General features: G+C 41.7%; 3 protein-coding genes across 5 annotated transcripts in view; all 3 read right to left on the minus strand.

The window, feature by feature from the left end:
• Nucleotides 1-544: 544 nt before the first annotated feature.
• tmem97 (transmembrane protein 97) lies at nt 545-2,371 on the minus strand. Its single transcript, XM_019275804.2, has 3 exons — nt 2,136-2,371; nt 1,911-2,055; nt 545-1,008 (listed from the first exon to the last, which is right to left on the minus strand). Exons 1-3 carry the CDS (start codon nt 2,247-2,249, stop codon nt 734-736), a joined length of 534 nt encoding a protein of 177 aa, XP_019131349.1. The 5' UTR covers nt 2,250-2,371; the 3' UTR covers nt 545-733.
• A 337-nt stretch (nt 2,372-2,708) lies between these two features.
• si:ch211-167j9.5 (tyrosine kinase receptor Cad96Ca) lies at nt 2,709-8,890 on the minus strand. Of its 3 annotated transcripts, XM_010745533.3 has the most exons (12): nt 8,664-8,889; nt 8,394-8,505; nt 8,212-8,305; nt 7,059-7,263; nt 6,624-6,762; nt 6,019-6,117; nt 5,721-5,881; nt 5,478-5,615; nt 4,278-4,389; nt 4,016-4,115; nt 3,343-3,442; nt 2,710-2,921 (listed from the first exon to the last, which is right to left on the minus strand). In XM_010745533.3, the coding sequence occupies exons 2-12, from the start codon at nt 8,446-8,448 to the stop codon at nt 2,805-2,807; spliced, it is 1,320 nt and encodes a 439-aa protein (XP_010743835.1). In that variant the 5' UTR covers nt 8,449-8,505; nt 8,664-8,889; the 3' UTR covers nt 2,710-2,804. The 3 variants fall into 3 exon arrangements, with proteins under 3 accessions (XP_027135860.1, XP_010743835.1, XP_027135861.1); XM_027280059.1 differs by lacking the exon at nt 8,212-8,305 and having other exon boundaries at nt 2,709-2,921; nt 8,500-8,505; nt 8,664-8,890; XM_027280060.1 differs by lacking the exons at nt 8,212-8,305; nt 8,394-8,505; nt 8,664-8,889 and adding an exon at nt 7,398-7,801 and having other exon boundaries at nt 2,711-2,921.
• A 4,784-nt stretch (nt 8,891-13,674) lies between these two features.
• usp32 (ubiquitin specific peptidase 32) overlaps nt 13,675-21,192 on the minus strand; it is a 57,728-nt gene continuing 50,210 nt past the window's right edge. The window contains exons 25-33 of the mRNA XM_027280272.1: nt 20,371-20,482; nt 20,073-20,272; nt 19,806-19,990; nt 19,236-19,322; nt 18,793-18,949; nt 17,658-17,897; nt 16,662-17,078; nt 16,489-16,581; nt 13,675-14,870 (exon numbers count right to left, since the gene is read on the minus strand). Coding sequence (XP_027136073.1) covers nt 14,697-14,870; nt 16,489-16,581; nt 16,662-17,078; nt 17,658-17,897; nt 18,793-18,949; nt 19,236-19,322; nt 19,806-19,990; nt 20,073-20,272; nt 20,371-20,482 — 1,665 coding nt within the window. The 3' untranslated portion in view covers nt 13,675-14,696. The remainder of the gene's footprint in view (nt 14,871-16,488; nt 16,582-16,661; nt 17,079-17,657; nt 17,898-18,792; nt 18,950-19,235; nt 19,323-19,805; nt 19,991-20,072; nt 20,273-20,370; nt 20,483-21,192) is intronic.

Consider the following 21,192-nt stretch of genomic DNA (forward strand, 5'->3'; position numbering starts at 1 on the left):
TGGTGGACTGTAACCTCCCTGAGCTCCTGACTGAGTTCAGTGTCCTGGTGCATAACATGCTGTTCATTGTAATTTGTATTTACTAACTTACATTAATAATAACTAACATTAATATGACTCAATAATAACAGTCATTACTAAAGACAATATTAACCCTCATATGCTGTCATTTGTTGGCCATTACTTCACTGCTGATATTTCTGTATTCTCTATTATCAGGCTTGAGCTCATTCCCAGGTTTGTACTCTTGCTTGTTGTGACTTTGTTGCTTTTCCTTTATTTGTTGAGTGAATCGGCTAAATTTGTTTCTCCATTTGTTTTTAAATTGACAAAAAAAAGTACGTTAATAACTGACATCTATAGTCTGTTAAATAACAGCAGGTCTAGTCTGGCTGAGTTATTAATAACTAATAACACCTATATATGTACAATAAGGACGTCATAATGGGGTTAAAGATTCCCATTATTGAATGCTATACCAACGTCACTGGTTCGAATCCAGCTATCACTTCCTGTTTCTACTGTATTCAATTAAAACACAAAACATGTTCAAACTTTTTAATTTTAAAAAGATATAAAAAGTGCTCATTGTGGCTGGTTTAAATGCAATTTCTTTTCAGTAATAGTGTTATGCAGTCTCACTCTCTGTATGTCACACACAAATGGTCTATTCAGAAAAGTAGAAAACAATCTCCTATAATCAGAGTGAATTAGATAGCTGTATGTTTCGGAGTCAGTTCTTCTTCTTGGCCTTGGCTGATGTGTTTCCACTCTTGGAGGTGGAGTTGTATGTGGAGGACATCAGCATGGTGAACAGCAGCATCAAAGGCACCAGAAGGTATGGAGCATATATGGAGACCAGCAGCCAGCGCTCCTTCATGGTCTGGGGACCAGGGTGGGGTTCAACGGGAAACTGATAGAAAAGGATGTGACCTATGATCGGGAGCAGCGTGGTGGCCACGTGTACGGAGTAGATGATGGCAGGAGTCCTGATCCACTTACAGCCACCTGAAAGACAAGAAACACACAAGGCGTCAGAAAGATTTATCTCTTTGACAGCGGTTTCTCAGAGAGAGCTGTGAATTATTCAGAATAATACAAAATAACACCAATATTCTTGCTGCTGAATTTCATTGAAGGTCCACTGTGTATGCATTTTTTTGCATCTAGAGGTGTAATCGTTGTGTTGCATTCTCCTCACATCACCTAGTGTAAAGGAGAAACAACACTTGAAGGGACCTGTCTAGAGTCAGTATTTAGTTTGTCTGTTCTGGGCTACTGTAGAAATATTCTTATTTTCAGATAATTATACATCCATATAAACATAGTTTTTTAGTATAGTATTATATTCCATGTCTGCTTTATTCCTAAAATAGAGGCCCTCAGTCTTACACACTGCACCTTTAATTTTTTTTGTTTTTTTTAATTGCCGTAAGCATCACAAACAAAAAGCAATTTACCACTGTGGACAAAAATAATAATCTCTCATGTCTAATAGAACCAAAACTACATATAAAAGTATATTTTAGAATTCTATATTATATACTTAGATAATTCTATGCTGTATATTATATCTGAATTGCAGGTTTTCTAGTGTTACCACAGCAAAAATCTAAGAGAGGTCAGGTTTGAGCAACGATGAACAACGTCAGAAAAACTGTTCCTTTAACGGTCAAAATATGTCAAAAATATGACCTCCTCTTCTAAACAGCAAACATATTTCAGTCCTACAACTCTGACTGTGTTCACTGAGACGTTGTCACAGAATAAAACACAGACTTCGTCAGTCTACATGCTCAGATCGTGTTTCTGTGTCCGTGAACGCCGCAGCATTTAAACAGACGGAGGCACGAGACCAGACTGTCTGCACAAGCGGCAAACGCCCACGCGAGCGTGTTGTGTTCACTGACCTTTAAAGAAGGCGTAAGTTGCAACAGGAAAGAAAGGCAGCTGAACTAAGGCCTCGCAGAAAATGAAAGACTTGAACCACTCTGGAGGATCCACAACCATGGGGTCTTTGAACGCCTCTGCATACCACTGCAGAACATCTCGGAGCTGCAGAGAGCAAATATTCAACACATGACACAAAACACGTTCAACAGATAACTGGAACTTAACTTTGGACTGACACTTACCTGCTGAGGGTACACGTGTGCAGGCAGCAGGGCTTGTAAATCAATGAATACTGTGATTGGAATATGAGAGGCGAAATAAATGAAAAAGATGATTTCTAACACACGCAGAGCCATGATGCGTCACCCACACAGATCCACGACACGCAGAAGAAAAACCAGGCGACAAAGTTCGCGTGGTAGCGTGTTGTGGAAACGCGTGTTCCCAGGATGGATCCTATTGGCTCGCAGAAGGAGAGAGGGGGCGTTCCTCATGGCATCATCACATGCAGGTCCAATAAGGACAGCAGCAGGAGAAGGTAGAGGACGTGCTGCTTCAGGTGCTCCTCGAAAATGTCGGAGTTATACAAACCAATAGTTCACCTAATGCTCAGGTGTTAATTATATTAAACTGGTTAAATAATGAAACGTGCTAAAATTCAAAATCGATAATAAAACAAAGATTGTTTACTTTTAGTAAAAGTTTCTCAGAGAGAGCTGTGAATTATTCAGAATAATACAAAATAACACCAAGAAAAAAGCTAAGAAAAAAGCAGATAATGCACATCACATATAAAATGAATGTTTAATTGAGTTATTAACACATATAATAATAATAAAGACAACAAAAGTTAAGTAAAACATAAAAGTAAAACTTGAATATTGCTTGATCTGATGGTTCGGTACGTTCATTTAAATTGTATTTGAATTGTCATCCATAGAGACGCTGGCTGCTCGCAGACATCTAGCTTCATGATATTCAGCCTCGTCTTTCACCAAAATCCGTGGACTCTCGACATCCACATAATCCTGCAAGAAAAGAAGTGAGTGTCAAAAAATGCATATAACTACAAGGACATTTTTATTCCAAATACTACTACTAATCTACTCTTTGTTCATGTGTACTAAAACTACTGTAGTGTAACATAATCATCGCACAAAAAATCTTTCCTGCCATATCTGAACATATAGTGCAGTACACATAATATGACTTTAATCAAGTATATAAAGTCATAATGGCTTCACAGTAAAGTAATTTGTTAGCTTGACTTTTTTTTTTGGCACCATGAAGGTCACATGTTGTTTGTTTTGGTCATGTTTGAAATGGAATGTTAGTGTTTTTCAAGTAATGATAGAAAAGGAACTAATAGAAAATATAAAGAATCAATGACATAACCTTTAAAACATTAATAATTATTCCTGTAAACCATTTATGATTGCTGTTTCTTACCGCATCATTTTCAATGATGGTTTCCAGCATGTGGACAACGTCAGTGAAAGACGGTCTCAGAGCGTACGGCTCCCGCCAACAGTCCTGTATGATATGAAGCCTGTGGAGTTGAGATATTCATTTGATGGATGTTGATTTTTAAGCTATTAAAGGTGTTTTCTCCAGACAAAAATCAAACATGGTGGGAAACACTGCTTTTTTTGTGCTGGGCAAAGGCCAGCGTCCGAAGGTTTGGGGTTTTGATCCCCACTCAGGACCGCTTTGCTCAGAGTTTCCACTAAAGCCTGTTGTAGCGCTGTCTGATTATTGAAGGTGCTTGATTTGAGATGATTTCCTTCCTTTCATAAAACTATCCAGTACACACAGTTGTGTCATATTTGGCTTTTCCGTCTTTCATTCACTGCTGTTGCATCTGAGCGTTCATATGAGACAGGGTGAACTTTGTACACATTTAAAAAGGTGTGAGAAAAGAGAGAGAAGAGAGAAAAGAGATTCAGCTTCATTGTTTCGTTCACACTTTTTTACCATAGCACCACATCTTAAAGCTGTGTGTCTTGTTATAACATAAAGATAATGCTTTTGGTGTATATTTACTGTACAACAGCTGCTAAAACTGCTCATCTAACAAGTAAATGACACCAACGTGTCTTGTGTAATTGTCAGTTTTCCTTACATCTCAGGTCTGCAGCCATCAGGGTTTGTATTCTTGTGACCAATACAGATGTGGTACACCACTGCTTCTGAGGTCTCCAGGTCTGGATATGGCAGTGTGCCTGAAAATGTAAATTCAATATACTGAAATATGTTCCAAAGTAAGAAAATCTGACATCCTGTATAGATCAAACAACCAAAATCCTCTACTAGTCACATTGTTTTCAGGTGGTAGAGAATACAAAGAAAGACCTAGCATTAATCACTTTGTGCCACCAGCTCACCAAATGTCTGCATCTCCCACAGCACAATGCCAAATGCCCACACGTCTCCCTTGAAGCTGTAGTAGTTGTTCTTGAAGTACTCAGGTGGGTACCAGCGCAGCGGTACACGCTGCTGTAAAAGTCAATGGAAAAAAGTGTTGAGGCTCTAAAATGCGACCTGAATGTGACCTCATTCAAACAGAAAATCACACCACAAACCAGTAATATATACACCATTGTTGGTAACTATACATATTTTAGTACATTTATGAGCTCAGAGTGGAAATTATTAATCTTCTTCACATTAACAACAGTTACTGTACTGCTGGTCTTTCTCTAAATCGAGACAGCATCTCATTGAAACTATTGTTTCCTGTTGCAGAGGATGTTGCTAAACCCCCCTCAACACACAGACAGACACGTACACATACATTACATGCTAGTTTTATATAATAGCTGCATATAGACTTGCATCACCTGTTGATTCATGTGGTAACATGACGTGAGTAGAAATCTCATCATGTTTAAATTAGTAGCACAAAGCTTAAATCAGCTTTTCAAAATGTACCATGAAGTGACGATGTATGTTAAAATAATACATACTCAGAGGCATCGTATTTGACTGGAAATGTTTCATTGATAATGTACAGCGAGCTGGTTATTATTGAGAAATAAACCATGAAACTGGTAGCACAGGTGATTCAAATGTTCAGAATCACCCTTTAAAAATGATCTAATTGATTACAAATAATTTTATTGTGTTGGCTGTAACCCTCAGAGTCTATGATCAGAACTGTGTCTATAGAAATGGTTTGCTATTCATATCAGCAGTCTACTATACAAAAATAACAGACCATATATTACTATAATTGACCAATCAGAATTGAGAATATCTTGTGATAATAATAAGCGTCTCATGTCAGTTATGATACTGATCTGTTTTTTTTGGTGTGGTAGCAGAAGTGAAATTTCAAAAATATCTGTGTGTAAATGGACTGTACTTATATATCTCCTTTGTAGTCTTCCGACTACTCTTTAGAGCTTTACAGTAATATCTCATTCACCAATTCACACACTGATGGAGCAGCCTTCAGGAGCAATTTGGGGTTCAGTATCTTGCCCAAGGACACTTTGGGGATTGAACTGGGGGTCACTCTACTTCCGAGCCACAGCCGTGTGTGTGTGTGTGTGTGGGTGTGCGTGTGTGTGTGTGTGTCTTACTCGTGGGTTTCTCCAGCGGCTGCTGTGGCGGCTCGTCATGCGTGTTAAGTCTCGTGCCAGGCCGAACTCTGCCACTTTCACCTCCCAAGGAAACCTATTGACCATGATGTTCCTCAAAGCCAAGTCACAGTGCACTATCTGCAGGGAAGACCACCACTCAGCATGGGTGTGCATGTGTGTGTGTGTAAAAAGAAACTTCATGTAGGTCAGTTGTACTGTGAGTACTTCCTGTTGTGTTTTTACCATTTTAGAGCGCAGGTGCTGCATAGCCAGAGCGATGTGGTAGGAGGCGATGGTAAGGAGGCTCTGCAGTTCAGGGTCTGCACTCAGGTGGACTCTGTTGGTCTGCAGGAAGGTCCTCAGAGTGCCGTAGCTTACATATTCCATGATCAGGATAAAAGGCTCTGCACAAATGAGAACATGAGGACTTGCAGAGCGGTTCATATCCACAGCTCCATCTATTATCTTTCAATGAGGAGCACTGTAGAGCAGGACTGTAAGACTGTAAGACCAGTTCAGTCTGTGTAGAAATGTCTCTCACCCTCACTGGTGTTCCAGTCCAGTAACTGGAGGATGTTCTTGTGGTGCACCAGTTTCCTCATGATGGAAACCTCTGTGTCCACGTGCTTGGAACGGACACCTCAAGAAAAAAAAAAGAGAAAAATAAAATCTATAGTTCTGTAACTGAAAAACTCCAATTCAGCTTAAGTGAAATCTGCATGAGCCAAATTACAATTAATGTAAAATAAATGTATTATGGGGATGAGACAATGTGTGAAAAACCATTGTGATACAGAGAAGACCTGTTTGGTTTCAGAGTAAACTTGGTTTACTGGACACATTTGAAAATGTGTGAGAAAAAGCCACAGGTCCGGCTGAGTGTCGACATGTGAGTGATTCAGCTTCATCGTTTCCTTCACACTTTTTACCTTAATTTAACTGGAGTTAAAGTAATGCTACTGCAGGCTGTCTATTTACACACACACATTTCCATTAGAATTATAGTTATAGTTTTAAATATTATTATTCCTACTGTGCATCTTTGTCTCTCTCTCTCCTGATTCAGCAGCAGTAGTCTGTCCACAACTGATTATTTCTGCCTCAGAGAATTGTTTATGAGTTTAAACCTTCAGAGAATGTATGTACCTTCCTTGCTGATCTTGCAGGTGAACATGCTGTGGCCCTTACACGTCCCTCTGGTCATCCTGGCCTGGTAGAAGACGCCCTCCTTCCCTGCTTTGATCAGCTGCAGCAGGTTCAGGTCTGACTTGGTAAAACGAGGTTCCTTAAACAAATGCCATGAGAGAACAGAACAGCAGTGGGTCAGGACAGGTGACTGACAGGACATTCAACACCATCTAGGTCAAAGTGTGACTGATTTTGGCTCTATCTGTGATGTTTTACACAAAAGATGCACAATGTGCACCAACACACTCATGAGCTCTTACATATAGAGCAGCCAACATTCAGTTGTGATTTCCTCTGGTGTGTCTTCAGCTGACGGAAATCAAGTGCCCCATAAAATAGGTCAAATATCAGAGCGCGTGAAATGTTTCTAAGACGGCGGAGGATCAGTGGTACCTGCTGCAGGCCTTTCCACAGCTTCTTGGAGCACTTCACTGTGTTTCCCTGCTGTAGGAGGGTTTGGGGAGTAGGTTCCTGATCTTCCTCTACTTCAGCCATGACCGGCATCACAGGCACGATGGGGGGTTCAAGCTGAAGAGCAGTATCCCTCAAAAACCTGTTTCCCCTCAGCTCTCGGATGGTCCGGACCAAAGAACGCTGTCTGCATAAAAAGTACCATAATTTGTAAAAATAAATAAATAAATAAATAAATAAATAAATAAATAAATAAAAGGCTAAAAAAGGGAGAAAGGTTTCTGCAAGGCAGCTGAAAATAAAATAGAAAAATATATTCACCTGCAAAACAAAAGTTAAAATAGGCAATGTGTCTGTGCATGCTAACATATGCTAACTAGTGCTGATCTCAATATATACGACAGAGGCAAGTGGAAATGTTATCCACATGGACATTTTGATGAGAGTTCGTCTTGCACATTTTAGGACATCAATGAAATGAAATGAAATTATTGAGACACTCCAAACCAAAACCTGCTGCTGGCTCTAAGGATCGATCAAGGTCATAAATGTCAATTTCAGATTTATATAGTGCCTGTGAATTCAATGAGAGTGATTAATTGATAGTGATTTAATATAAAAAACAAGTTGGAGGCGGTCAGTAGCGTAGTGGGTTAAGTGGCCGCCCCGTGTGTAAGAGGCTACAGTCCTCGCTGCAGCCGGCCCCGGTTCGAATCCCGCATCGGATGGCCCTTTAGTGCATGTCACTCTCTCTGCCCCCTGCTTCCTGTCTATCTTCAGCTGTCCTATCATAAAAAGCCAAAAAAATAATCTTAAAAAAAAAAACAAGTTAAAATATAGATCAGACATGATCACGAGGACCACTGAGCAGGAAAAGAGCACAATGCTTGTTGTTGTTAGATGGATCAAAAAATACAATTTTGCTTTTCATAGATCTGCTACCTGCTCAGACGAGTTTATTCTGCTGTGAAAACTAAAGTTCTGAGTCTTCTTTAACTGAAACCGATGATAATAAAAATAATCTGTAGAGTTAGTCTTGAATATGATCCTCTTCAGGCGATAAACCTGCATAAAAAAAATCTAATGACTCTGAGGACAGATCATCCACTTTTTTAAAAAATGTTCAGCCTCTTACTTTTTGAGACATGCAGCCCCCAGCAGTGTGAGCACCAGGATGATTAAGGAGAGGAGCGCTATGAGGATGGAGGGAAGCACACCCAGGGTCCAACCTGAAAGACGTGACAGAACCAAAACAGTCAGCTCCAACCTGATCCCGCAGCGTGTCACAGTGTGAACACAACTGATGTAAAGTCTTACCTTGGGGATCTGGGAGACCACCTGGACACGGACAGGAGGAGCAATTATCAAACATTGTGTCAACAAGGGCTGGTAAACGAAGGTGATTTGGGTCAAAGAACGTCACCTCAGGCTGGAGGGTGAAATTTTAGTTGATTAGTGATCAAGAGAGGCTGAGCAGGAAGGATACTGAGGTTTAGTCACAAATAACTTTCAAACTGATGATTAAAAACATGAATATTTTTCCTCACTTAGACTTCATAACAGAGTTTCATCCTAAATCAGCCTTACCTGTGTGTTCTCATGAACACCAGTTTCAAGTCCATTCTTGGTTGACTGATCAGCCTTTGAGTTGAAGTGTTCCGCGTGGCTCTATTCTGGGTTTTTATTCACTTTGGAGCTGCCTAAAAGTCCGTAAGCCCTCATGAATTCAACCATGTGTTGTGGAAACCTCCAGCCTTGTCGGTGTTGTCAGCAGCAGAAGCTCTCATCGCGTGTCAACCACAACATAAGCAGAGGAAACGAACAGAAGCAGCAAGTGGTTTGAGCTGCATGACATGTTTCACACCCTCCATGAAATTCTGCACCAATACAATGAACACTCAACTGTGGTCAATCAACTCCCTCTTCAAGACTCACTCTCACAGTGAAGATGTATTTTAAAAAAAAGGAGATGCTGATGTTTAATCTATAGATTCACATTGCTGATGCATTTTAATGTAGCTGCTTGAGGTGGAGCTAATTTTACCTGCTTTACAGCTGCTGGGTGGTTTAATGTACTGGTTATAAATGCCTCAAATGTATAAGCTCATTATACATTTTTAATGTATTAAACTTTGACGGGTAAGCCAGCCAGTCTCTGAGGCCCAATGCTTGAAATGTAACAATAATGTAAATCTTCATGGACAGACATGTCAGTCAGGACTAGATAAGAGGTGAAGAAAAGGTCTGTCACATGGTGCGGAGGATAGAAAGGTCTGTTTCAGTTGCAGAGTTCACTTCTGGGAAGTTTCTGCAGAGACCCTGCGTGTGGTTACATCTTTCATGTGCAGACAGGCTCACTGCAGCAACACTTTACAAAGAGGAAGGATGCTACGAGCTCTGTGAAGCCGTGTTTAGACGAAGCTAAATGCTGCCAGCATGGCAACATGTTCACTATCTTAGTTTAGTGCACCAACCCCCGGAACCAGCGGGATCAACAGTGGAAGGTGACGCTTGCCTCCTCATTACCACCACTGATGTGCTGCTTCAACTGCGCTGCAGTTGCTGATTGCAACCCTCTCACATCACCCTGTCCTTCCTAGCTTGGAGGAAAAAATATGGTGACCATGAAACATGCATGAAACACCCCATGTAGAGTCAGTATTAGTTTGTCCATTCTGGGCTGCTGTAGAAACATGGTGGTTAAACATGGTGGACTCTTTATTATTATTCACCTGTAAAAATATTGTTATAAATATGATATTCCATTTCTGCCATATTCTGTAAATGGAGCCCCCTAAATGCCCTGGAGAAGGGTAGTTTTCCAAGTGTTTTATGCATGCTTTTATGTTTCAGTCAGTGTATAACAAGGATACCTTACTAAGTCAATATTTCTATTACCTTTCATTCCAATCATTGTACAGTTTCGTATGTGCATTAGCATTATGGGCCTCTATGTTGAATGTTTAAATAGTATCTGAGGGTGATCTGATTGATGTTTCTACTAACATTAATATTTGCTTTGCTTTTTATGATTGTTCTTCATGTTTATACATGATCTCTTTGTATGACTGTGTGTATGTTCTGTGTTTAAGGTGACTTTGTAACATCTGTCCAGGCTATTTTTCACGTGTAGTCAGATAAATCTAATTCTGGCACATTTACAGAAATGTCAAATAAAAAAATAAAAAGCATTTCAGTGGAGATGTCTTATAATGTGAAGTCTGCATGAATCGTATTTCTTCTGAAAGAGGATTCAGGAAGGCTGAATTAGTCAAACTCCAACTTTACTTAAAAGTCATATTTTCATTTTGTTTCATTGGATGTAAAATTAGTACACGCCCCTGAGTGCAGGATGACATCATCAACAACTTTTTATGGTTTATGAGGAAATGACAAACTCTAAAACACCATGTAGAATACCTGAACATACTGAAAACATGACTTTGTGTCAGTGTTGGTCCAGATGCTGGACAGAGGACAGATGTGAGAAAAACATTTCAACACTTTAATTATGACTTCATGGGGACTTTAAAGTGCTTTTAGCCTAAACATGTATGCTAAGCAAAGGTGGTGACTACACCAAGTGACAGCATTTTTAAATATACAAATTTAGTAAAAGTGATCAGCATACTGCAGCAAATTAGAACTGAACAATGTTCTGTAGATACAAATAAAAACAGGGTTGAGTCTGGTGTCGTCATTTCTTCTGCAGAATTTAATTTGTTGCTTGGGTATTTTGTTACAGATCAACGGTATCACTCCATATACAACTACAAGTACAGTATTTTGTACAGTTTCATATTCAAATACATAGTTTTCATTGGCTTATTTACAAAACACATTTTTTTTTATATGTACATGTTTTCATGTCAGTGCAATGTCACTTTCTTTCAACAAACACGTTACAAAAAAAGTTCTTTAAATTAACAACTCTGGTTCAGATCGGACAGAAATGAACTTAAATAAAAAGAGGCTACAGACACTGACAGACAGCTCAGTAGTAGATTGCACTGCCAGTCCACACTCCAAACTTTTCTTCTCAGGGGAGGGGGGTGGGGTGGGCGGGGTTTGTGGTGAGTGGGAGGGGCTTACGATATCATCCCTGTTGTTCACAGGATGAGAAGTTTGCCCAATTTCAGCATTTGAGTTCAGTTCTTTCGGGCAGAACATATTTGTTCCTGGATTAGGAAAAAAAATTGTGCTGAAATTAACCCCTACTTGAAATTGTATTTTTGTGAATACACTTTAAGCTACAAGTGTGGTAAGCTTAGCATCACACAAGTAGTCGTTTGAAGGAACACAGCCCAAATTAAAAAAAACATTGACAGCTATTGCACCGTTAAAGCGTGAAGCAAACACTACAAAACGTCAGGAAGATCTTCCCTTTGAGCCACGTGACGATGCTTCCAACATGACACAAACTGGACAGCTCGGTACAGGCAGGAGGGCGGAGGGAAGGAGAAAGGAAAAGAGCCGAGCAAGCAAACATAAATAGCACTCATCTGTACGTTTCCATTTGTTCAACAAATGTACTCTGCAAAGAAAAATAAACTTTCATTCAGTGACAAATATCTCTCCAAATACATCCACGATGACGCCTTCTCATAAATACAGCAGCTAAAATAAAGGGGCTGAGCACAGAGATTCATCTCCTGTGATCTCAAAGACAAAGTGGAGGATTGTGGAGGAGCCGCTAGACCGTCTTCTGTCTGTTCACAGTGATTAGACCGAGCCCCACGCAGGAGGTGGAGGAGCGCCACACGGACAAACGTGAATTTGTTTGTTCGTCTCCAAACTAACCTCAAACACATCAAGCAGCCAAACCGTCAGATAAAATGAGGAACAGTTTATATTCACATGAAAGCAATATTTAGCAAATGCAGTGACGCCGTTACTCTTACAGCTCTGACAAGAGTCCAGACACAGACTGTAACTCTCAACTTCAACGTCTGATATCAGAGGATCTATGTACGGGGACTGAAGCTTCCTCATACAACCCAAATTTCTTTCTTGAAATGTTTCCTTGTGTTTTGCCAAATTACACTCAGAACTAACTGGACATGGAATAATTTGGCACTAAATGACATCATCATTTCCAGAAACCTTCCAGTGACTTGAATGGTTGCATATACCTCCCATGTAGGAAATGACTGGGTCTGTGGTACCCTTTAGGACCAGATTAACCCACTTTGGGGGGTAAATCATCTCTAAGTCCAGGTCACTTCGATTTGGAAAGTGTTAGTGAAGCCTCCACAGATATTTAGCAGGGTGCCACAAGATGCACAAGAGCACCTGATGTATGGGAACGTTGACGTGTTGAGTGACTTTTAAAGAGTAACTTAACAGCCCCTGAAGATCTGGTTTTGACTGAACCTCAATGGTTTCTCTTGGCTGCAGTGATGTACTTGTGTACTTCAGGACACTGTGACAGTGTGGTTGGGGGCAACTAAGCGCAGGAAACAACAGCCTGGTGTTAAAGAGGAACTCACACATAAAAATCTGTTTAGCTGTACTGTACAGTTGTACGAAGCAGTTTGTGGTTCCAGAGGGAACTGTGTGAACTCTGACAAATGTGTCGTGTGCACTGTGGGTAATCTAGGTGGCATGGTTTTTGACTAAGTGGTAACCTCTGTGCCTGCCGAATGAAACCAACGAGGAAGTGCCAAAAACTGCAGTTCCTCAAGAAGCCATTTGAGTCTGGCTCCAGAAGTGAGTCAGTCTCCTTAAGTCCCCATGTTCAAATGTCCAACTTCACAGCAGAAATAAACATGTTTACAGCCTGGTACAAAAACTGTTTTGGTCTATGTAGCTAATTTCCTTGTTCGTTTCCTCGACAAATGTACTGAGGGTGAATTTATATACAACTCACCTGTTCACATTAAAAATAAGGCTTAAAGTTATGCTGAACTAAGAGTGTGGCCGCTTTGATTGACAGGTGAATGCCACCATTCAGCCCACCTCAGCTCCACACACGATCAACCTCTTTGACCATTTGTGAAATATTTGGGAGCCAGCAGAGGCAGTACTGAGAGAGCCACTACACTGAGCTTCACTGCTATTCAGAAACCTGTGGGTGACGTCATGGAGACTACATCCATGTTTTATACAGTCTATGGTTTTGACCAGAAAGACCAATGTGTGGAATTTAAAAGACAATATCTGATTTTCCAGGATCCATTTTGATGCGTTTCTTTTTAAACTAACCATTATGTGTCCAGCTGTGACTACTCTTAAGTTACTCTTTAATTAATAGAATGTTAAAATGACAGGTAAAATCAATTTGTTACTACGATTAAGTGACTGCAACCATTTCTTGCATCTCATTGGGGAGGGTGAGAACATGAGTGTGACAGATGAGTTTAAACAGTTGAGAATTGCAGCAGGTGAAAGGTGTGATGGTGCTGTGAAGGAAAGTTTAACCACATATATCTCCATTCCTGACCCTTCCCATTCCTGAAGTAGCTCCTGAAGCCTGCCTTAAAAAAAAAAAAATCACATTAAAATAAATCTTTTATAAAACAACGCATTTGAGAACTGAAAAAAGTATTAAACATATAATGTATATCATCCTTTAAGCCCCTCTCTTTTTAAATCATGGCACCTGTCCTAAACACACCAAGACTCACACTGAAGCTGTTCGTGTATTTTTGGAGAAGTTATGTGTACACACAAGTCAGCATTGCACAAATCACCACTGACATTTTGGCAGCTGTGGGATGAGACACAGTTGTGGCATGAATGCCTAATTTCATGTCCACACCAAGACCTGTGAGAGCGTGAGGGGAGATTTCTGAAGGGGAAGGTTTCCTGAAATGTGTGTAACCACGACTTCTACGCTGAAAGGAAGCATTTTAATTATTATTATTATTAATACTGTCACAGACTTTCTAGGGTACAGTTGGCCGACACACTGCGTGAAGCGATGAGGTAGCATATGACTTATATTTTCCCTAGTGACACTATCGCTAATAAAATCTTTAGACAACCGTTTTTTTTTTTGTTTGTTTTTTTAAAGCTTGTCACGATATCCAAATTTTCAACATCACGTTGACCTGTGGCATCAGACACAGGTGCTCTGACTCTTGGGCTGCGTTAACACTTGGCATTTAAAACTCAATCTGGATCCAATGGTTGGCTTTGCGTTAACACCTGGAATTAGTGTGGTAATGCTCGGATCACATGATAACTCCGGGTGTAAATGTTTTTTTCATTCTGGCTTCACAAGTGATAAATGCAGAGTAACATCACTTCATGACTTATGGCCATACTGGCATACATTCAGAAATGCGTTTAGTATGCAGGTATATGTTACATGTATGTTATGGCATGAGAAGGAGAAGGAGGAGGAGGCGGCGGAGGGGTTTGTTTTGTTGGGCTCAGCAAAGTGCACCTGTTTAGTGCTTTCACCACAGCTTTGTTGTCTTGGCAAACCTTTGCACTAATCCATGTTTTGCGATCAAGTGTAGAAAGTGCTGCGACGCAAGACAGAGAGACACAGTCCGACTCTAGCCGTTAGCAGTTTATGAGAATTCTTCAGAGCGGAGCAGATCTGAACGTCTGGTGCTGCCTGCTCAGAGCAGCGGCGGGTGTAGTGCTGGGCTGATGGAAGACGAGGTGCCATCACTGGAGGACACAGTATTTCTTGTAGTCGGACTCAAAGTCTTCATCCATGCTACTGGTGTCGGCCATCTTCTTGCCGTCAACCTTTGGGAGGAACTGCGAGTAGTTGACCCCCTGCTGCTCGTAGAAGAGGATGTAGGCTGAGTCTGTGTCGATCTCCTCAGAGTGCACTTCCTGGTGAAGAAGAGAAAACACGTGGAGGTCATGTGACTGATCTTGTGAAGGGGACAGGGTTATGTGTTGTTACAATAGCAGAGATAGTAAAACATTTAAGACATGTGATGACATGGATCCACCACTAGATGTCACTGAAGTCAATCATTTTCAAATACTGGACATAATAATGGAGTCATGTTCTTTTTTAGTTCATTTAGAGGGGCACATTTATGAAGGGGGAATTCATAATGCTTCATGACTACACTCACACATAATGCCTTCTGATGCACTACATCAACAGTCATAAAGCATTATAGATGTGACTTATGATGAATTATGACTTCAAGTGTCTTATGGAAGCTCTTGACTAGTGATAAATTAGAGGTTGACTGATTATAACACATTATAACTACCTATATTCACCAATACACACACACACACACACACACACACACACACACACACACACACACACACACACACACACACACACCTCAACAATCAACTGTAGTAAGCACTCATAGTATACAATAACAGTCCATGCCATAAGTTATCATTGTATGTGTTGAGTAAAGTGAAGTACAGATTGATGCATCTATAATAATCCATGCTTCATCATAATGTTTCATTGTTGGTGCATTTAAAGAATGTATGCTACATCAATCAATTAATATTCAATATTTCATATATTCAAAGTTAGACTCCTCATTTGTTGTGGCCTGTTGAATTGGCTTGCTGTAATAGTAACTACGATAATTAACGTTAGCTTTGTGAGCTTGTTGTGAGGTCTGTCTCACATGAAACAGGATCAGAAAATATGCATGCAATCACCGAGTATGTGACATGACGGTAAGTTGTTCACTGATTCAACAGATCAACGGATTGAGGCAAAAAGTCCGCTCCATCATCAACTGATGATTCATATTACCAAGACTTGGTAATGAAGTATCTCAGTTTATCAGTGTAGAGCTAGAAAATAAACCTGATCACAGACTGTGATTTCTTTACAACATAACACCATCCAGATGTTTACAACATAATAAGTTACTGCCACAGGTGACACTACAGTCGTATTTTAGCCAGAGGAGAATTTGAGGATGAGGACGCCATCAGGTCATCAGCACAAAACACAAAATCCAATCCAGAGCCACAGCTGCTGACGTTACCCTCAACTTTGTTCTTATCTGTGAAGGTAACACTGACGCTAGCTACTTCCTTTAGGGCAGACAAACTCACTGTTAAAGGAACATTATGTAACTTTTCTTTAACAGATTTCTACTCCATTTGTGCTCCAGGTACGATCACCCATGAGAAGTACATAATGCTTTACAGCACTAAGTCACACACCTCCAACTATTTGACTGATTTTAGTGAAACTGGATCATATTTTATGGAGAAAATGTTTTCTGTTTTCCCTCTGATGTCCTCCGGTGGCTCTGGGACTGACTTTTAGTCGGTGAGAACCGACGTGGAGCTGGGCTGACTGCTGTTGGACTAGTAAGTAAAAATAATAATAATAATAACGATTGTATTGTAATAATAATTGATGTTTGGTTGTCCAAACTCCAAAGGGGACACTTTTTATCTGTGTGAGTGTTTAGTCAGTTAAGGTGTGCTAAGGTGTGAAACATCTTACCTTACAGCTGCTGTCATTGTAACAGTACCATTTATCATTGGGGTTTTTGGCATATGTCACATAGTGGCCTCCTCCCATGATTCCTGAATGGCACTGAAGAGAGCAGAGAAATGTGTGAGAGCCAATCCAAACCACGTGTATGTGTGTGTGTGACTCTGATGTGTGCTACTTACTGATATTGCATAGAGGTTGTAGATGGCGTCCAGACACATGTTGTCTCTGTGCTGTAGCAGTGAGTTGTCGGGGTCCATGCTGCTCTCAGTGCTGCAGTCTGAGCTCAGCCCGTTGCTGTCGCCGTTCATCAGCACCACGTCGCAGTGGCTGCTGGACGCCTCGGTGCCACACGAGGTCTCTGACGTCACCACGTCTCCGGATCCGAGAGGGACCGGTGCCACGGCCCCTGCTGTGCTCCCATCTGTGTCTGTGTCCTGTGGTTCGGACTCGGAGTCCAAGGCCTCCCTGCTGTTGGAGAGGCGGTGTCTGCTGCCCAACTGAGGCAGGCGTAGCCGGCCTGGCCTGCGACCCCCACTGCCGGTCTTTGGGCTGCCGGAAGGGGCTGCTGGTCCGGCTGAGAGAGGGTGCTGACCTCCCTGCTAGAAGCAGGGGAGGCTGTTGAGAAACCACAGGGTTAGATACACCCCTCTCACAGCCCCAACACTGCTCTCTCTCATATATTATATACACACACTTCTGTCTGTTATGTTCCACATGGCAAGTCTTAATCATCAAACACATAAGGAAAAGAATCTTAAAAATGTGGTCTGTGCCTCAGAGTGGTTTGTTAATAACTAAAATCAGGGTTGAATCAACATTGTGCACCTTTGGGGAGGTTGCAGAAGCCAGCGGGGGCAGAGATAGAGGACAGGTTATCTTCTCACCATCCTCAGCAGATCCTCGCTCTCACTGCGGGAGTGGAGGCAGTGCTGCCTCCAGGTCTCTGGGAGCCAGGAAGGCGCTGGGGTCAAATTTCCCTCGGGAAATTGACAATCTTCTGGACTTGATCCAGCGTCCATTTACAAACTGGAACGCTTCAGGTGGACGATCTGAAGAAAGAGGACGCATTCACTGTATTGTCCTTGCAGTAAAACAGCTGAAAAACCAACATGTCGAGCTCTCCACAAAACAAACTACCCCCGTGAGACCAAGCCTCAGGTTAAAGTGCCACTGACCAGAACTGGTGGCAGCCTCCAGAGGTCCAGCTTCTTGGTGGCAAGCCGGTGTGTCTTGCACTTGGAGCAATAGTAAGAGCTCGTCCTCGCCCAGCTCTTTCCTCGCTGGTGAAGGCCTTCAGAACAGCTATCCAAGCTGATGGGCTCAGCCTGGGCCCGACGGGACTGCTCCACACTGCAGTGCCCTCCACGATCTGCAGGGAGACCACCGACGCCATGATACAGTGACAGTGTGTCTTCCTACAACCAGGACACCCAGAGAGGAGACCCAGTACTGTCCATTCTGATTCTGAATCAGACGTCAGTTATCTGTCAGCTGTATGTGAGTTCCTGTTTTAAGCAGTTTTCTATGCTTTGTCAAAGTTGCAGTCAAAGCAGCTTTGACAGTGACGGGCAGCACTAATCTTTGCTGTACACAAACCAGCTGACAGGTCACTGCATCCTTTGTCTGATTGAGCATTAAGCAGCTCACTGGGGACTCGGTGTGGTCCAACTCTGAACTACAGCAGGTTTTTTATCTCCAGATTTACACATAAAACCCGTCTGAAGTACAGTGACAGTCAGAACCTTGACCAATTTCCAGAACAGAAAGGTGAAGCTCGCGATAAAGCCAGGTTCAAAATTCTTGATTCGGTTTGTTGACATATTACAGTCAAAGGTTTTTACAGCCCAAAAAAAAAAAAAAAAGACTTTTCTCCATGTTTTAATGAATTCAATGTTGTATAAATCGGCCTGAATGACGTATGAACAAATTCCTCTGTGCAAAGCATCAGAATATAGACAGGAATCAGAATGGATGGTTTGGTGTTATGTTGTCCTTGTTGAGATAATATACAAATAATTTTTTATGTTACAACCTTTCTGAAACTTTATGTTTTAAAAGTGCTAACTTTTGGTGAAATCTACAGACACAAACAAAGTCAAATGAATACATAAATGTAAATTTTGAGTGCTTTCCACTAGTGTGAAAGAAGACATGATGACAGAACACACTGACCAGTGCATGAGAAACATGCCTGTTTACATTTTCATAGAATGTCCTCTACAACGCTACATTTTACTTTGTCTGGGGTGACTTCATCTGCTGTTTCTAACCTTGGAGAGAGAGAATATATGTGTGTGTGTGTGAGTTTGAGAGAGAGAGAGAGAGAGAGAGAGAGTGTGTTTTTACCCTCTCCTGGGAGGTCTGGTACCGGAGGTGCAGGGCGGTGGGGTCCCAGTCCACAGCTATATAAGCATTTCCTACAGAGGCTCTGTCCTCTGTACACTCTATTGTACAACCTCTACAGAACCTGGAAATACACACACACACACACACACACACACACACACACACACACACACACACACACACACACACACACACACACACACACACACACACAGAAGATCAGGCAACTTCACATGTAAATGATTAACATTCATCATTAACAAGTGCATCACTCTAATTTTTGCTTTTCATCTATTTTTGTGCAGAGATGAGAAGTTGTTTCCTCAGGTTACACAAATCCAGACAATAACGAACACATTACTCTGTAATTAGTAACACGTATGTGTGTGTGTGTGTGCGTGTCTTACCTGTACCAGGGACACCAGGCACATGAGTTGCCATCCTTGCCCACAACCCGTAAAGTGAAGGGGTACTGATAGCCCATACTGTCATCACTGCAGGTTCAAAGAAGAAAAAAAGGGATTCAAGAACCATCAGAATCATCAGAACCATCTTCACCATCTTCACCATCTTCATCATGCACACATCATCATTTCAAACTGTTTGTTTTTTCCACTTTTGTCACTCACAATGATTGTCAGAAGAGAGAGATCATTTGATTTAATTCTCACAGTGAGGTGTCACTGTCAGGTGACTGAACACAGAATGAAGTAAAGTAAACAAACAGCAGAATGGATCAGGCTTTAGATAGCTCATAGTGATTAGCCCTGATTACAGACTGTGCGGATCAACTCAGGCCATTCTTAATCTTCTTCAATAATATTATGTAACAGTCAGAGACAGCACTGTCAGAAACAGCTATTGGCTGTTCCATAAAGCACCGTGAAGTTCAGTGCAAAGATGCTATGTGTTTAGCCTAGCTTAGCATAAGTACTGGAAGAAGAAGCTCTGTTAAAAGACAAATGAAGTCAACGTACCAGTCCTGGGCGTGGTTACTGGCTTCCTGTGGGGGCAGTGGGCTGGCCAGTCGGGACACTTGGATCCAGACGGCATCGTACAGATCCTTCTTACTGGTGTGGACAGTGCAGGGAACTATGAGCGGCATGCCGAACAGACTGGGCCGGTTCTTCTGAGATGACAGGAAGTAGAGCTCTGTGCGCATCTGAGGGAGGTGACGCAGACATGTTAGTGACATCAACAGCTGGGACAGCCACGACGTAGCTGTTCTTTGTGAGAGTTCTCACCATCTTTCTGTGCATGGCGATGATGTATCCGATGAAGGGGCTCTCCTGCACTGGTGTGATGTGTCCGTTGGCGACCCCGTTGGTCAGGGGTGTCTCAGGGCTGCAGGGCACCATGGTGCTGGGCCCACCGTTGGGGGTGAGGACGGGCTTGTTGCTCAGGTTACCATTAGCAGCGGAGCCGTTGGCTATTGGGGTGATGTCTGACAAAGGTGAGATGCAGGGAAATGAGAAGATGGATAAGTGTGCATTCAGATAGATCTGTGATGATGAGAGCACTAAGACAAAGAGTGACGCTTACCTGTTAGTGTGGGTGAGCTCAGTGATGTTGGTGAACCTGGTACTGGGATCTCGAACGCACACAGAAAGCCGTTGACGGACAGCCGGACCTTCTGGTTGTCCAGAGGGAAGTTCTACACAGACACACAGGGTTTGGACATCAGAGGGCAGTGCAATAACCACATGTGTAGTAAAGCTGCTGGCAGTCATGAAGGTTAAAAGACAATGCTGGAAAGAGAATCAACCAATCAACCATCGATGTGCATCCTTTTTCACTTTCTAAACAATTATCATCCAGAGTTCAGATGTGGCCCACAAGACATTTTCATAAGATGCTCCACATGTTTAGAAGATTACATCAGCTTAAGTGATGGTTTATAGCAAGGCTACATGACTCAGCTTGACCCAGTGGAACTTAGAGCGGTGAGGATGAACCAAAACACACAAGTTGTGGGCCAGACAGATAAATGATGAGCCAAAACTCACTCTCATGCTCCAGGAGGCTGCAGATTTATTACATTCTTCTCTTAACATGATTTCAGAATGTCACCATCGCTGCAGTAGTAGCCGAGTTTGTTTGTGTGTGATGAAATCACCACGAATCCCATCACATGCTCCCTTCACCAAACTGAATCTATACAAGCTGTTTGGTTTTCTGCTGCTTCAACAAAAGCATGGAACCACACATAGAAAGGACATGCTATTCTAGATCACGGATATTTAGATTAATCCAATCAGATCCCGTTCTTGGCAGCAAACCTGCAGTGGACTGAAGCCCAGACACAAGATGTAATTCTCTGTTAAATACAGTATACTACAAGTTTCATTTTGTCCTGTCACTGTT

This window comes from Larimichthys crocea, chromosome VII (genome assembly GCF_000972845.2).
Source record: "Larimichthys crocea isolate SSNF chromosome VII, L_crocea_2.0, whole genome shotgun sequence".
NCBI lineage: Eukaryota > Metazoa > Chordata > Actinopteri > Sciaenidae > Larimichthys > Larimichthys crocea.